The following is a 16,198-nucleotide window of genomic DNA, read 5'->3' on the forward strand; positions in this document are numbered from 1 at the left end:
AATAAACCATCAAAGTTTTAAAAAGTACTCTAGACATGTGTGAGGGCTCTGTGTGTGGGCATTTTATTAATTTAATTTAATTTAATTTAATTTAATATCCGACTCTTCCTCCAAGGAGCCCTGAGCGGTGTACGACATACTTAAGTTTCTCCTCACAACAAGGCTGTGAAGTAGGTTAGGCTGAGAGAGAAGAGATGGCCTAGAGTCACCCAGCAAGTATCATGGGGTATTTGAATGGGGATTTGAACTTGGGTCTCCCTAATCCTAGTCCAGCACTCTAACCGTTACACCACGCTGGCTCTCCATTTGAACTCACCCTGGGTGATCCTAGCATCTTGAGGCAGATCAGGCAAGGATTCATGCTGTGTGTACCAGTACTCAGTTCTGTCCAAAGTGGGAGCTATAGGGAGACCAGTCAAGGATGCCTCTTTACACCAGGATGTCAAATTAGGTCAGATCCCTAACCTTTGCAAACCTGACTTGTAACTATGGTCAGACACAAAAATTAACTTATGTAACTGGCGATAACACTTCTGCAGTATTGTCTTCAAGTCTCTGCACACAGAATCTGTTGTGTGGATATAAAAATCTATTAACTTTTGTGAACAGCTTATAACATATTATACCTTGATCTGCCACTAGAGGGTAGTGCAGCTGCTGCTTTCTCTAGTACAAGTACTTTAGAAAGTGTGTTTATTTTGTTCTGACCTGAGCTGAAATCTGTGAACTTTTTGTAAAAACAAACAAACACAGATGGAACTATATAAATAAAAAAGCAAATAAGAATGTAAATTTTGAAAGAATTTAGCCACCGTGCTTTGTCCCTAGGACAAGACCTAAGATTTTTTTTTTTTTTTAAAGGAGGTGGTGTGGTGGGGAGCCCACAATGTATTCACAGCACTCTGGGTTTTCTTTTTAAAAAGGGGGCGGGGGAAGTGGTTAGGACCAAATTAGACAAGATGCTGGAACCTTAATGACCTGATCTCCTGTGGGTTTGTTTGTTTGTTAAAGTCCAAAGCATCTGTGTGAGGAGTGCTTTCCAGATTGGATTCTTAATTCAATTTAGGACTGACTTAAAATGGGAAGTTTCTGTTGTCAGAAAGTAATATGCATGGTCCTGATGTAGATTGGGGCTCTGTGTGCGGTGAGGGAGGAGTTCCTCCCTATGCGTTGACCCGATCCACATGACACCTCTGCAGCTGCTTTGTGACAATAAAGAGAAATTTCCTGTTTTAAACTAGTCACTTAATGCCAGGCTTAATGTAATGTGTAGTTTGGTGCTCACACAGCAGTTTATCAAATGTTGGCTGAAGCCCTTCAGTCTTACTCCTCCCTTCCTTATTTGCTTTTGCCTTCTCCTATGTCTCCAGCCTAAAACTCTGAATCTTTTGCTCATTTCTGTAGTCATCACTGGTCTGTAACATTGTTGATAATGGTGGTTGTTGTGTTTAGGTGGAGTCCTCTTGGAGAACACCGGACAAGGACATTAAATCAGCTGGAGTGCCTCTTAAGAGAGAAGGTAAAGCAAGTAAATGCTAAGATGGTAGCCTTCATTTGTGATGTCACAATAACAAGGTTAATGAACTGGAGTTGGAGGGAACCTTGTGGGCCATCTAGCCCAATCCCCTGTTCAGAGCAAGAAATCCAGAGCTAGAACATCTCCAACAAATGACTGGGGGTAACTGTACCTCCTAGATAGTTGGTTGTGTATAGCATCTTATAAATGTGAATATCTGGCATTATTGAAGTGTACTGATCTGCCTCATCTAAAAGGATGCTCTTCTACCAAATTGATAAGAAATTCTGATCACATCTCATTTTTATATTTTTGATATTAACATAGTATAGCATCTATTTGAATTAATATTTAAGTGTCAGTGCAGCTACTGTACCTTGCCTATAATATCAGAGCACCTGAAGAAGGTAGAGACCGAAATGCTTTGCCTATTATGTTTCTGTTTTATTAATCAACAATAACACCCGCCCCCTGCTCAATACTATACACAGAGACAGACAGACACAATTTTTAAAAACCCACAGCATACAGTTTAGTATTTATGACATGATCCTAGCCCATTTTTATTCAGAAATTAGTCCAATTTATTCCATTGGCACAGGGGTTCTCAAACAACTCAAACAGGGGTTCTCAAACAATCCCCCAGGGGTCCCAAACAACTCAGGAGGGAACTGTTGGGAGGGCAGCTGCCTCACTCAACATATTCAAGGTGTGGAGACCTTAAGGGATGATGGGAGGCAGATGGAAACAGAAGCCAGCAACTACTTGGCTCTTCTGCCTCTCTCAAAGCCAAAGGCAGGCACCACAGTGGTACGTCTTTGGCTGATTGAGCTGGGGAGAGTTCTCTCTTGGGAGACACTCAGTAGAGCTCAGCTAGTGAGTGGCCAAAGTATTGTCAATGTTGTGCCTACCTTGGCTTTGTGAGCAGCAGAGGAGCTGGGTGGTTTTCAGCTCCTGGCCCGCTGTCCACCTTCCCGTGCCTCAGAGAAATGGGAGCAGTTCTTCACTTTACGTTCTTGACAATGTCTCTTCTTGGATTTTGGATTAGTGTGCAAGCTGAGTACAAAGAATTAAGTGAGAAAGCCATGAGAACACTGACTCTCTATGCTCTGTTCTTACTTGTGTGAATCAGAGTTTTCATCTGTTTCTGCTATAAAGACCAAATACCTAGTGAAAATAACTTGTAGTCTAAAATTAGATTGGCAGTCCCAAACAAAGTCTCAAGCAGTCTCAGTTTTCAAACAGTCTTAGGTTTGAAAAACTATTTTAGTGCTTTATTGCTTATGTGCTTTCTTTATTTCTATCTAACCAAATCAATAACTGACATCCTGATTAACACACGCAGCCTTCCTGGTGGGTGGGGGAAGGCTTCCCAAATCTTGCCTTCCCCGCCAGATGACCATTGTTTCATTTTGTCTGCGCTCCCACATGATCAGCCCTGCTCTGTGCAGCGTGGAGCAGGGCGGATTGCTCTGATGCTGGGACTCATTGTCCTGGCCTCCATGAATCCAACAGTACAGCTGCATGGGGGGATTACCCCCAAGGGATGGGCACTCTAGACACCTGTCTCTGTGTCTGGCTGGGCTGGAAGTGGCCCATGCTCTCACATGAGCAAGTAGCCAGTAGTAAGGGAGCACTTGCTCCCTTAACCTTGGCTAGCAGCCGGGGTAAGTAGCAGGGCAAGGCTGTTGCCAGAATTGGGCAGATCCGGGAGGTTTTCACACATAATCTGTCAGGATGTGTAGACTCCTTTAAACATGGTTTGTGTGTGTGTCACATAGCTTTATATGTTATTTTAGGGAGTCACAGTATCAAAACGTTTGAGCTGAGTTGTAGAATGGAACCTGCAGTGGAGCCCTTGATTAAGTGTTGGATTTGGATGTGTAATGTGAAATTAAAGCCCCTGCTCATCCACTGGGCATTTTCCCCACTCGCTATGGTGGTTCTGTCGCTCAGCAAAAGTTTGACAAGGTTGTTCTGCAGTGGTATAAGCTTTGTAAAGCACCTTGTGTTCTTGTACAAGTAAAATGCTACTTTAAGCACACTCACAGTCCAGTTCTATGAAACTTTACTCAGAAGCAGGTTCCACTGACTTCAGTGGGACGTCAGGTTTTTCTCTCTTAAAAGACTGCATAGGATTGCACACTAACTTGGAAGAAAGTCATATTGAAAGCAACGGGTCATTATTTACTTAAAAAACATGTGTAGCACGAGGTTGTAAACTTGTTATAGAAAATACAATAATAATAAAGGTTTATAGTAGCTCCTTCTCACCCTTTCATTATTAAAGATGGAAAGACTGGGAAGAGATGAGTTACAGTTACAAATCACCATACAATATCCCCCCAGTTGCTTTATGAAAAAATACAGCCGATAGGAGTAAACCATCCCTTTTTATCTGCATAAAGGGGGAAAGGAAACCTTCTCCCATGTTTCCCCCTATCTCTGATAAGAGGAGCATGAAAGAAAACACTTTGTAACTCTTAGTATAAGGAAGAGTAGCTTCTCACCCCTTTCTTTCTACTTCCCCATCCTCTTTCACCTTCCACTAACCAACTTTGCAACAGTGGGGTGGGGCGTAAAGAGGAGAGAAACAAGCTAGCATCATATAAAAGCTTTGTGTCTCTGTGTTGCTGTGTGATTAAACTTCTTGTTGTTCTCCCTCTTCTCCCCCCCCCCCATACAGTAGCCACAGAAGGTGGGCAGCTGGTTTATTTTGCTAGTGTGTGCTCTTTCTCTGTTTCCTCATGACTGACTGGCATTCCTTGTGGCCAATGAACAACTTAACTCCTTGTTGTCTAGTAGGCAGCTAGCTGCCCCACTGCCTGCCCCCTGTACTGCTGTGCTGCCTGCCAAGCACCAAAGAGTTAAGTCTCTCTTCTCTGCTGTCCTGGAATGCTGCAGGGAGGGGAAGGGAAGGAGGAAAGGAAAAGAAGCCTCAGTGCCTAACAGGGTTTTGCAGCTTTGGGAGCTGCTGACTTGGGGTGCTGGATTTGCAGCCAGTAGATACAGTTGAGGCACAATGGCATGGGACCTGGGATGGTGTGGGGCTTGGGGCAATTGCCCTGATCACTCTAGTAAAGGATGGGCTTGGAGGTCAGTCTCTCTAACTTTATACTGGCTGTATTTAGAGAGAATCTTTCTCACTTCTTCTGAACTTCTTCAGTGCTTGGGGAACTGCTCCTCTCATTGTGCTGGACTTTGGAGACACTCTGAAGCAGTGAGAGAGATTCTTGCTGCTTGTCACCAAAGCCCAGATCAAAGGGAGAGAGACAGACCTTGCCTCATCCTTTGCACATGCCAGAGAATTTGAACTGGGATGAGGCAAGGTGAGGCGGCAGCCATTGGGTGGTGTCTGCGTGCTTGGGCATCCTGCTCCACCTCCCACTGCCCACCTCTCTTGCCTGCTACCACTGCTGCTGGTCCCCAATTCCTCGCCACCCCCTAACTGTCCCCTGCATCTTGTGTCTTAGCCCAGCCCAGCCCCCTGATTGGGATGTGGCCAGCCCCACTTCCCTTGCCCATGCTATGCTTCCTCATCTCCCAGTTGCCTTACCTTCTGGGCACACCAGGGTTTTAATTGGTGGTGAGGCAAGAATGGCATTTCGAGCTTCACTAGCTGAATGTTTTCTCTCAGCACCCACCCCTGCCCCTATGCCTTCCATTCACAGGCTTGTGCACTGCATTTTGCTCCCAAAATAGAGCAGATGCTGTGCAGAAGCCTGCGGGCAGAAGGCACAGGAGGAAGGGAATGAGAGAGAAAGCGTCCAACTAGCGAGGCTAGAAGCTCTGTTCTCACCATCTTCTCGATACACCCCAGAAGCTGGCATTGGCACCAGGGGGCTGGGCCAGCACTAGGTAGTGTAGCCAGGCCCATCTTGGTGTCACTGAGAGAGGGCCAGCAGCACTCAAGTTCAAGTGCTGAACTTGAAGTTGGGCCGGGTCTGTTTCACATCTCCTCCTGTCCGCCAGCACAGATACCCATGCCCCTTCCATGTTCTCTGCAGTGGGCTGAGGACTTCAGGGCGGGGATCTGTTAAACATTGTACTGGGTATCCAGATGAAAGAGCTTTACCCTCACTACTGGTTTGTGGACCCAAATGCTTGACCACTGTTCACTTAATGAAATGCTTTTAACACATTTCAGTCTTCAAAAGTAAACCATATTTACACACCCTTCCATATCTGATATTTGGTAAGAAGCTGTTGCAGAAGAATTGCAGCTGCAGCTGGGCGCTTTCCAGATTACATCTACAAGATTGTCACTATGTGTCTGTTAAGTGTGCTTCCGTACTGTGTCTCGACACTGCAGTCCCTGCGCTGTCAGCAAGGTGCTGTTCACATTTCCGATGCCTTCTTTTGGATGTTATCTTTGTCTTACAGTACTACAACGTTGTCAAAAAATATAGTAGCTGTATTTTCCCCTTGTAGGAGGTTTGTGCAAGCTAGAAAATACTACTCCCCCTGCTTTAAGTAAACTACCACTGAACAGCGTGTAATCTGGAAAGTGCCCTGCTTCCATAGCAGGGTGAACTGGCCCTGGTTGCCAAACTGTAGCCACACTGAAAGAACTGCTGTGCAACCCCCAGGGCTAGCCCAAGACATTCTGCTGCCTGAAGCAAAGTTCCATATGTGTTCCCCTTCCCACAAGTCTACTTTGACAATGAGCCAGTTTATACAGCAGAATGGAGAGCAAACCTCTTCCTGGACTGCACCACTTGGATACTTCCCCATCTAAAAACATTGCTTCAAACAGAAAAAGTAGCATGCCAGGGAGAAGAGTTAAGCCCAACATTCTTCCTCACATCCTATACTTCTGTGTGCAGGAAGAAATTTCCTGTTGTTTTAGCTGAGTTTTTTTAGGAGGTGAGGAGTATTCAGACTGGCAGCCTTACCCCATCCTCAAATGGTGAAATCCAGGAAAAGCTTTACTGGCCTCCCACTGCTGGATTCTTGGGCTTCTACCTCAATAGCCTTTTGTTATTGCAAGCAGATGGAAATTGCTGATGCACATTTTTTACTATTTCTACCTGCTTAGGCTTGGATGTCTTTTAAAAAGCATAAAACATGTCTAATTCCTGTTTTTAAGAAAGTAGAATCCATCAAGATTTTTCCCCCTCCAGTTAGCAGTGGTGGGTGGGTGGGCGGAATGTATCACAGTCCCAAATTCAATCCCTGGCATCTCTAGATAGGGGACTGGGAAACATCTCTGCTTGAAACTTTGGAGAGCTGCTGCTAGTCAGAGTAGACAATACTGAGATAGATGGGCCAATGGTTTGTCTTGGTATAAAGTAGCTTCCTGTGTTGTGTTGGTTTGGTTGGGTTTTATTGTTGAATTTCTATACTGCCTTTCATTAAAACAATCTCAAGGCAGTTAACAAAAGTTAAAACAAGACCATAAAAAATACACAGTTAAAATATTAAACTAGAATATAAACATACAGATCTGATTAAAAATAATTTAAAAACTAGCACCATATAACCATAAAAAATTACAAAGCAGCAGCAATAGAAACAATCATATTAAAGCCTGGGCAAAAAGCCAAGGTTTTACTTTCTAAAATCTGTGATGGAGACTGAGGAGTGGAGGGCCACCGGGAGAGCATTCCAGAGTCTGGGGGCAACAACTGAGAAGGCCCTGTCCCGTGTGCATGATAGCCCAACCTCCCTCATTGTTGGCACCCAGAGCAGAACCCTCCGATGACCTTGTCAAGTGGGCAGCAAACCTGGGGAGCTGGCAGTCCCTCAGGTATATGTTCAGCCATATACCGTGAAATATATTCTGTCATAGTGCTTTTGTTAATGTTAAATAGCTACCAAAATGCAAAAACAATGAGAAGTTTTGTGGCACCTTATGGTGCATTTTGCATTGTAACATCTACTAAGCATTACAACAAAATAGCCCTAAAATCTAAGATGGAATGAAAGTAAGAAAAGAAGAAGAAAAACTTTCCAAATTATTTCTCATCCATATGACTGAGTCCAAGCACAACATCCTGACAAAGAACAGGAATTCCTTTGCCAATAGGTCCATCCAAAAAGAAAACACACACCAACTTATCATAACTTAGATGGCTTTAAATTAGGATTAGACAGATTCATAGAGAAGTCTATCAGTGGCTATTAGTCCTGATTGGTATGTGGAACCTGTTAGAAGTGCCAGTCTTGAACTATTGCTCTTAGCACCACAGTAATCTCTTCTGGCCACTAGAGGCATGGTGAATAATGTCAGTAGGTCTCTCTTTGTCAATTAAGAGTCATTTGGAACTGTTGCTGTTGAAGGCTAGTTCCTGTTTGGGTATGATCTTCAATCAATGGGTCTCTCTCAGTATATGATGATTTAGTTTCTTAAAACACTTTTTGTTTTTTGAACTCAACCCACTGTCTTCAGATAATTTATTTGGCTGAACTTCTTTATCGCCGGAGCATACTCTGCTGTGTGAGGACTTTAATGTTTCTCCTCACACCCTCTCAGTAAGTCATGAGAAGTCATTTTATTCCATGTTCAGAGGCAATATCTATCTATGTATCTATATAATTCTCTAAGGTGTATCTGTGGCTAATCCTGTGTGTGGCAGCTCTCATAAGAGTTCACAAGCAGAAGCACCATGGTGATTGGGCAGTGGAGATTCCATAAGCAGATAGGGAGGAGGAGGCTGTGATGGTTAAGGTCAGTTGGAATGCAACTGTTACTGGTTGGAAGAACTTGATTGTAGAGGAGAGGATAGTGGGCAGGGGTCTGCGAAGAGAGGGGTTGTGAGGGAGGAAAGAGCCCCTTCAGGAGAAGGAGGCTGCCGTTGTGTGAACTAGATGAGGAAACAAGATGAACCAGGTCTGTTAACTCTGGAAGGGGGAGAGAGAGGAGGGGAAGAAAGACAGAGGGGAAGAGTGAGTGGAGGAAAGAGAAAAAGAAGGGAGGGGAAGAGAGAAGGAAGGAAGGAAGGAAGGAAGGAAGGAAGGGCGAGGGATGGACCCAAGCCTGTCAGCAGCCTGAGGGGAATGAGTGGCCATTGCAGCACTTATTGGCAGCAAGGAAGGCCCAGTCAACTACTGCTGCTGTTTGGGGCTACTGAGGCAATTGGCGGAGGGAGGCAGGCAGGTAAGGCATGGGCTTGGGCCTGCCAGTGGCCTGAGGGAAATGAGTAGTCATGGCAGTGGCAGCAGCGAGGAAGGGCCTGGTCAACCGCTGCTGCTACTGTGGGGAGGAGCAGGGCTTGGGCAAGGGTGGGGACATCTCTGGGGAAAGGGGGCTGCAGCTTGGCTAATAGGTGCTAGCAGTGTTGCAGCCATGACCAAGAGGGGTGAGGGGGATGGAGTAAAGGGATGGAGGAGTGACCAAGAGGGATGAGAGGGATGGAAGCAACCAGATGGAGGAGGAGGAGCAGGAGTGAGGCTCAGGTGAGGGTGGAGAGATCTCTGTGGCGGGGGTGAGGGGAGCAATGCATTACTAGCACGCAGATGCTCTGTGTTGGTTAAGCTAGTTATGAATTATAGTTGTAATATCAAGAAGTAATTCACATTCTTTTTCAGACAAGTGGACCAATTACATCTTCCTCATAAAGAAATAATGTATGAATTAGCTTGCCCAAAGGTCAATCCAAGAAGGAAAAGCCACCAACTTGCAAGCAAGCTAGACAAAATATATATCTAGTACCAATTTTATTTTACTTGAAGAAGAAACGTTTCAAAGCAGTTTTCAGAACATTTAATTCAAGATCCCTCCACTTCTAAAAAGCAAAGAGAAAAGAAAAGAAAGTTGAATCAGTACAGTTCCCTCCATCACAAACTCTTTTATTATTGATTGGGGAGAGGAGAAGATACCATTGGTCAAGCAAGGACGCCCCCCCCTTACTTGAATTCGTCAGAGAGACCCCATCCATAGTCTCCACAACTCTGCTGGGCTCATTAAGGGAAAAGAGCAGTTTGTATGAGGAAGGAAATTGAGAGTAGAGCCTCCTGGAGGTTTCCCAGAGTGGAGGCTTTACTGCAAGGAGGAAGTGGTGTAAGTTAGGACAAAAGTATAAAAAGTGCAAATACGTGCATATACACATATTGCAATTAATGGGACTTAAGTTAGTCATGATGACTAACTTCTCTCATTGATTCCAGTGGTGCTTCTCATGAGTAACTTAGTCTGAATGTGACCCCATAATAAACAATAACAACAGTAACAGGCAAAAGCTGTTCTAAACCAGAGAGAGAGAGAGAGAGAGGCTTTGGGCCTGTTCAGACACAGCATGAAACCTCGGATAGATGAACCTTTGGTTAATCTGTAAACCTGGGAATCATCTTGCAGGTTTTGCAACCTCTGCCTTCTAGGCAGAGGGACCCCTCCCTCTTCCTGGTCTGCCGAAGCTGCATCCCAACAAGCTCCTTTCTGCCCATATTGCCATAATAACAGCCCTGCTGGATCAGACACAAGGCCCATCTAGTCCAGTATCCTGTTTCACACAGTGACCCACCAGATGCCTCTGGGGAGCCCACAGGCTAGAGATATGTGCATCACCTCTCTCCTGCTGTTGCTCCCCTGCAATGGGTATTGAGAGGTATTGTGCCTCTGAGGTTGGAGATGGCCCACAGCCATCAGACTAGTAGCCATTGATAGACCTGTCCACCATGAATTGGTCTAAGCCCCTTTTAGAGCCATCCAAGCTGGTGGCCATCACCACATCCCATGGCAAAGAATTCCATAGATTAATTATGCACTGTGTGAAAAAGTACTTCCTCTTGTTGGTCCTAAATTTCCCAACTTTCAGTTTCATGGGATGACCCCTGGTTCTAGGGTTGTGAGAGAGGGAGAAAAATTTCTCTCTGTCTACCCTCTCCACTCCATGCATTATTTTATATACTTGGATCATGTCTCTCCTTAGTTGCCTCTTTTCCAAGGTAAGGAGCCCCAGATGCTGTAGCCTAGCCTCATAAGGAAGGTGCCCCAGGCCCCTGATCATTTTGGTTGCCCTCTTCTGCACCTTTCCCAGTTCTACAATATCCTTCTTAAGATACGGTGATCAAAGCTGTATGCATTACTCCAGATGTGGCCGCACCATAGCTGTGTATAAGGGCATTATAATATTAGCATTTTTATTTTCAGTCCCCTTCCTAATGATTCCTAGCATGAAATTAGCTTTTTTCACAGCTGCCACACACTGAGATTACACTTTCAATGAGCTGTCCACCACGACCCCAAGATCTCTTTCCTGGTCAGTCACCAACAGCTCAGATTCCATCCGCGTATATGTGAAGTTGGGTTTTTTGCCCCAACATGCATCATTTTACACTTGCTTACACCAGACTGTAGACAAAGTGTTAGGATGTCAGTGAAGTAGCAACCATTGGTCACAATCTTTGAGGGGGTACACCCAGTGCAATCATGCCTTTTCAGCATTAGTCGCCTGCCATCAGCAGGGAAATAGGGATGTGCATGAAGCATTTTGGTGCCTCTAATTCGAGGCACCAAAATGCTTCCAGCTGCCCCCGCCGCATTATTTCTAAGGGGGTGAGTGGTTGCTTAAAAGGAGGAAGGCAGGTCTCACCTGCCCTCTGCTGCCCCCTGCTGTGGCACTGCCGGTATTAAATGCTGCACCGCATGGCTGCAGGGCTGCTCCCAGTATCCTGCGGGTGGGGTCGGACTGTAAATGGCATTTGCACATGCACGGATGCCATTTGCATGGTCAACAACACCATGCTGACCACGCAAATGGTATCTGCGCATGCACAGAAAGCATTTATATGCTGACGCTTCCTGTGGGCTGCTGGGAGCAGCTGTGCAGCACGGCATTTAATACTGACAGCGCCGTGGCGGTGGGGGGCAGTGGAGCGATGGAGGGGCAGGTAAGAGTTGCCTTTCTCCTTTTAAGTGCGCACTCTCCTGGATGTTTGTGAAAAGCTTTGTGCACATCCCTACAGGGAAAAGGCATTTTAACCCTTTCCTCACACCACTTGCACCAATGCCCTTGCAAGAGCCCTCCAGCCACAAGCACATTTACTTGTACCGGGGAATGGAGAGGGGCACAAGCTTTCTGTTACTCCAGGAAGGGATCACGATGACTTCCTAGGAGGGAATATGTATATGAGGGCAGGCAAAGGATCCTGGGGTTTGGTCTACTGTGAGAAAGGATACTCTTGGACTTATAGACGCAGGCCAAGCACTCCAGGAAGCCCCAACACACTCCTGCCCAGTGTTGGCTTCCTGGCTGGGGATTAGCCTCCTCATGAGAGGGCCAGTCTACTGGAGAAAACCAGAAGCACCATGTGCTTCAGGTATTATAAGAACAGCCCTGCTGGATCAGACTGAGGGCCTATCTAGTCCAGCATCCTGTGACCCACCAGATGCCACTGGGAAGCTCACAGGCAAGAGGTGAGGGCATGCCCTTTCTCCTGCTGTTGCTCCCCTGCAACTGATCTCCATTCGATTGCACTCTCATGAGGGAGGCCATCCAACTATAGGGGCCCCGCTGATGTGGGGCTGGTTTCTACTAATATCTGGTTAGTAATAGAACTCATACTTCGTACCTTCCCCTCCCAATTCTACTCTTCCGGACTTCCAAGGATTTGGGTTTACTCCATGTGTCCGAGTAGTTTTGGGTGGGCAGAGTTGGGAAGAATGGAGATGGATCCTATACCCACAGCTAAATTGGCCAGGCTGGGATCGGTGTTGTGATGTATCTAAATCAGCCACCATGGGTCATCTTGGGGCAGGGTACCCATGAAGCTGAGTGATATCTGGCAAGCCAGGTGGTTGCATGGGGCAAAAAACCCCATGGAAATGTGTTGCAGGGAGAACAGACTGTCGGAGGGGTTGCTTGGTCTCCTGCTTTGCAGCAGTTGCTGGGACTGGGAAAGGTATTGCTGGGGTACCCTTCTCCAGGGCTTGCATGTAACTAGCAGCCAGGCTCGGTGGCAACAGTCCTCTGGTCCACATGTGTATCTCCATAGTCAGGCACTCTCATGAGAGAGTGGTCCTTGGGAGAAGGGTGTGTACATGTACTGCATGTTTTATCATCATACAGGGATCTCAAGCATGTTCCCTGTTTCCCGTTGGATGGTTTTGTTCATGAGTTATGGCCGAGATTGCATGCTTGCACCCCAGGGGAAGGGGCTGGGGACCCCTTCCCTTACAAACTGGTACAAAAAATACCAGGGTTATCCTGTTGATGATAGACTTTCTTTTGCTGGTGCACATGATACTGCACCAGTCTGGGGGGGTATCTCCAAGCTGGGGTGGGCCAAGGCTGAACATTTGGATACACACATATATATGTGCAGAGTTGGGAGCACCCTCTACAGTTGGAGGGAGCAGCACTGCCCATGGAATCCTTAAAAATACAGACACTGCCAAGGCATCCTGGGAAATCAGTACGCTGCTGCCTAACCAGACAGCACACGCAAGACCTTTGAAAGGATGCCTTGCTGAGCAGCTGCATTAGATCAGGTGTGTTGTTAATGAAAGGGCTTCTTGCGCATGTGCCCCTCCCCCTCCCCAGATAGAAGCTGTCAAAAAGTGTTGTATAGTAGTTCCAAGTAAAGGTCGTATGTGCATGCCAAGATACGCATTGCAGGTTTCTCAAGAAATCCAATCAAATGGACAGAGACAGATTTGTGGGGCTACATGTTATCTGTTTCTTTATCTGACTGGACAACAGGAAGGTTTCCACGGCTGGGGTTTCCAAGGGTTTATGCATGGGTTGGCACACTGGTATTTCTGCCAAGCGACGTGTTATCACTCCCCTGGCATGTGTGCCCTTTGTGGGGAAACAACTGCGTTGCTCAGTTTCTGGTGTTACTAGGGCTTCATGTGTTTGTGCACATATCTCTGCAGTCCTGAATTGTTGGAGAACACTCTTGCTGTTCCCATCTTGTCATTCCATCCTTTTTGTTTGGATAGACAAGTGGTGCCCATAAGACACAAGGGAAAGCAAGCTTTCTCCAATGTGCTTCTCTCCCTTTAAATGGATGAATGCTAGGGACATGGTGTCCCTGTTGCCAGGCAACAGCAGGAGGAGGGCAGAGATGGCAGAGGGCGGGGCAACAGCTCAGAGAGGTGGCCAGTGAGATGCACAACCAGCATAGAGCCGACCCATTTCTGGGTTGCTCTGAGCTGCCCTCTCTATGTTTTTGGGAAGAGCCACAGCACAAAACCCAGCTTATGGTAGCGGCAGAATTCAGAAGAAACAATGGCCCTTTGGAACCTGAGGTTTCAGAAGTGAAACTCACTACAAACTGAAAGTTTCTGGTCAAAAATCGAGCTGTGGTTGGGTGGTGAAACTGGTTTCACGCATTTGGACGACCACAAACTTGACCCTCTGGCACCTTTTGCCTCTTGTCTGGCTTTATATCCAAAGACTCTGGTTTGGGCATTACGTTCTTTCTCAGAATGCTTCATGTCTTTACAGGCCTGGATGCTCTGCTAGACAAGGCTTAGCTTCCTTTCCATTGCCTGAAGGGGCAAGAGTAACATTTTGGCTGCATGGGAGTTTGTCATTGGGTGTCGGGATGTGAACGGAACCTGTTCTGTGCACTCCTGGGAGGGCGGGGATAACTTTAAGGGGCAGGGAAGGCACTGCCTACCTGCCAGGCCCTGCCCTGCCACTCTGGCCCCGCCAGTGCTCTCTCCAAAAGCAAGCCCGTGGGACTGCAGTGTTCCTCCCTGTGCCCTGTTCTGCATGCTGTGTGCATGTGTGTTGGCCATTTGTGTGGCGGCAAAGAATGGGGTGCAGGGATGAATGCTGCAGTCCCACGCACCCACTTTTGGAGAGAGCACTGGCAGTGGAATAGTGGCGGGGCGGGGGCTGGCAGGTAGGCAGCGCCTTCCCTGCCTCTTAAAGTTACCCCCACTGTGTTCGAACCAGTTCAAATGCCAATTGACAGAACTGGTGTGGCGCTCCAGAAAAGGAGCACTGGACCGGTTCCGTGCACAGCCCTAATTGGATGTGCTGCTCACTGCAGTCAGTGGCCCCTGGCCCACCAGCAGCAGCAACAAAAAAGGGAACAAATTGCATTCCTTAGAAACTCGAAAGGGAACACTACATATTAATCCTAAATAAGGAACAGTTCCTTGATGCAAAAAACAGGTTGCAAGCCTAAGTGTAGTTAATATCTCCCCATCTCCCACACCCCACCCTAAGAACATGCTCTGTGAGGGTATTCTGCTGCTGCTAAAGCTAGTTTGTTCCCCCATAATCTCCTCCTCCTAGAAGAGAAAGGGGGGAAAGTGAGTGCTGAGGGGAACACTCTAGCTAGAGTGTTCCCAGAGTTCCTCCCTCACTTTCTCTTCCAGATGAAAGAGTGAAGATTCTGGCAGAGTTGGTGGTGGTGTCCATGTGAAATGGGATTTGGCTGGAGAAGGAAAGGCAATGGGTGGTGGCAGTAGGAGGAGCGAGCCAGTGAGCAGACAGGTGAGTTAACACCTGTGGTGGTGTGGGATGGAGACACCTGCTGCTTCCTTGTGCTCTTCTATGCCTGCCCAGTACCCTTCTGTGTTTGAGGTGACTGCCTCACTGATGCTCATGAAAGGGGAGCCCTGCCCTCCCATGTATGTACAATCCAAGTGTCAGCCGCTTCCTGCTGTGAAAGGTTTCTGAATCTATCATCCTAGGCAAAGCTAGACATTAACATATCACAGAGCTGTCAGGACAGATTGTAAGCCAAGGTCTCTCTTTCCTGCAATAAAGCCTATTGGCCATCACTCAAATATAGTTCTTACTACCGCCATTGCTTTTCTTCAGCTCGGCTATACAGCATATGCAGCTGAGAGTAATATTTCCATTTTCCTATTGCAAATGAAGTAACTGAGCTATTTTTCTGTTGCAAAATTAATGAACTCAAAATATCCCCCATGGTCCCAATTAGGCATACAGAAAATTGAACATAGAAGGGTGTGGGTGTGTGTGTTTATTTGATCAAGGGCAATACTGAGTAAAGCTGGTGTATGTTGCTTAATCTAGAACCTTTTCAAATTTTAGGCATCCAATTTTTGTAAAGAAAAGTAAACAAGAGGGTTTGGATACTGCTGCAATTAACTATTTGCAAGATGTTCTGATTTTATTTTTTAATTTATGTACAGGTGCCCACCAATCTTTAAATAACTGTGTATCTATGTCAGTTACTGAAACTGGAGGTGAAATTGTGAGGTGAAAAGATGTTTATCTTCCAATTTCCCCACTCAGAATTTTTAGTTTCAGTTGTGTGCTGAATATGTGGATGTTTCTAAACCACTTTCAGATCTTCAGATTGACCTGAGAGTCCTGCATTTATCTGTAAGAGTTTTTATTGATAAGTTCTTCATGGTTGAACTCTGTTGGGTAGCATCCAGAGCACGGTTGGTACCATGTATGCTAGTGCAAGGCATCTTCCCTGTGCCCCCTCCTCCAGAGGCTCCTGGAGTCTCCTCAAAAGCTACTGTTGAGGAACAGGGGAGCTAGTGGAGCCACCCCTCCAGTTATGGTTCCTTGAGATTCCCCTTCCTCCAGCAACCCTCATGCTACAGCCCACACTGTTGCTGAAGGTTTCCTGATCCTTAGTGACAGCTTTTCAGAGGACTCGGAGAGAGCTTCAGTAAGAAAGAGGGGCAGGGAAGAAGCCTTGCACTTGTGCCAGCTGTGCCCGCAGTATTCTGGATGATATCCATTGTCATAGGGACATAGGTAGCTGCCTTATACTGAGACAGGCTATTGGTCCATCCAG

The 16,198-nt window shown here is 46.4% G+C and overlaps 1 protein-coding gene across 4 annotated transcripts in view; it reads left to right on the plus strand.

The window, feature by feature from the left end:
• EFCAB6 (EF-hand calcium binding domain 6) overlaps positions 1-16,198 on the plus strand; it is a 280,127-nt gene that overhangs the window by 24,070 nt on the left and 239,859 nt on the right. For 3 of the 4 annotated variants that reach the window (XM_053257507.1, XM_053257509.1, XM_053257508.1), the window contains exon 5: positions 1,453-1,519. In XM_053257507.1, coding sequence (XP_053113482.1) covers positions 1,453-1,519 — 67 coding nt within the window. Of the gene's footprint in view, positions 1-1,452; positions 1,520-14,865; positions 14,911-16,198 lie in introns of those variants that run through there. The other variant, XM_053257510.1, reaches the window with a different exon arrangement.

Source organism: Hemicordylus capensis, chromosome 5, assembly GCF_027244095.1.
Source record: "Hemicordylus capensis ecotype Gifberg chromosome 5, rHemCap1.1.pri, whole genome shotgun sequence".
NCBI lineage: Eukaryota > Metazoa > Chordata > Lepidosauria > Squamata > Cordylidae > Hemicordylus > Hemicordylus capensis.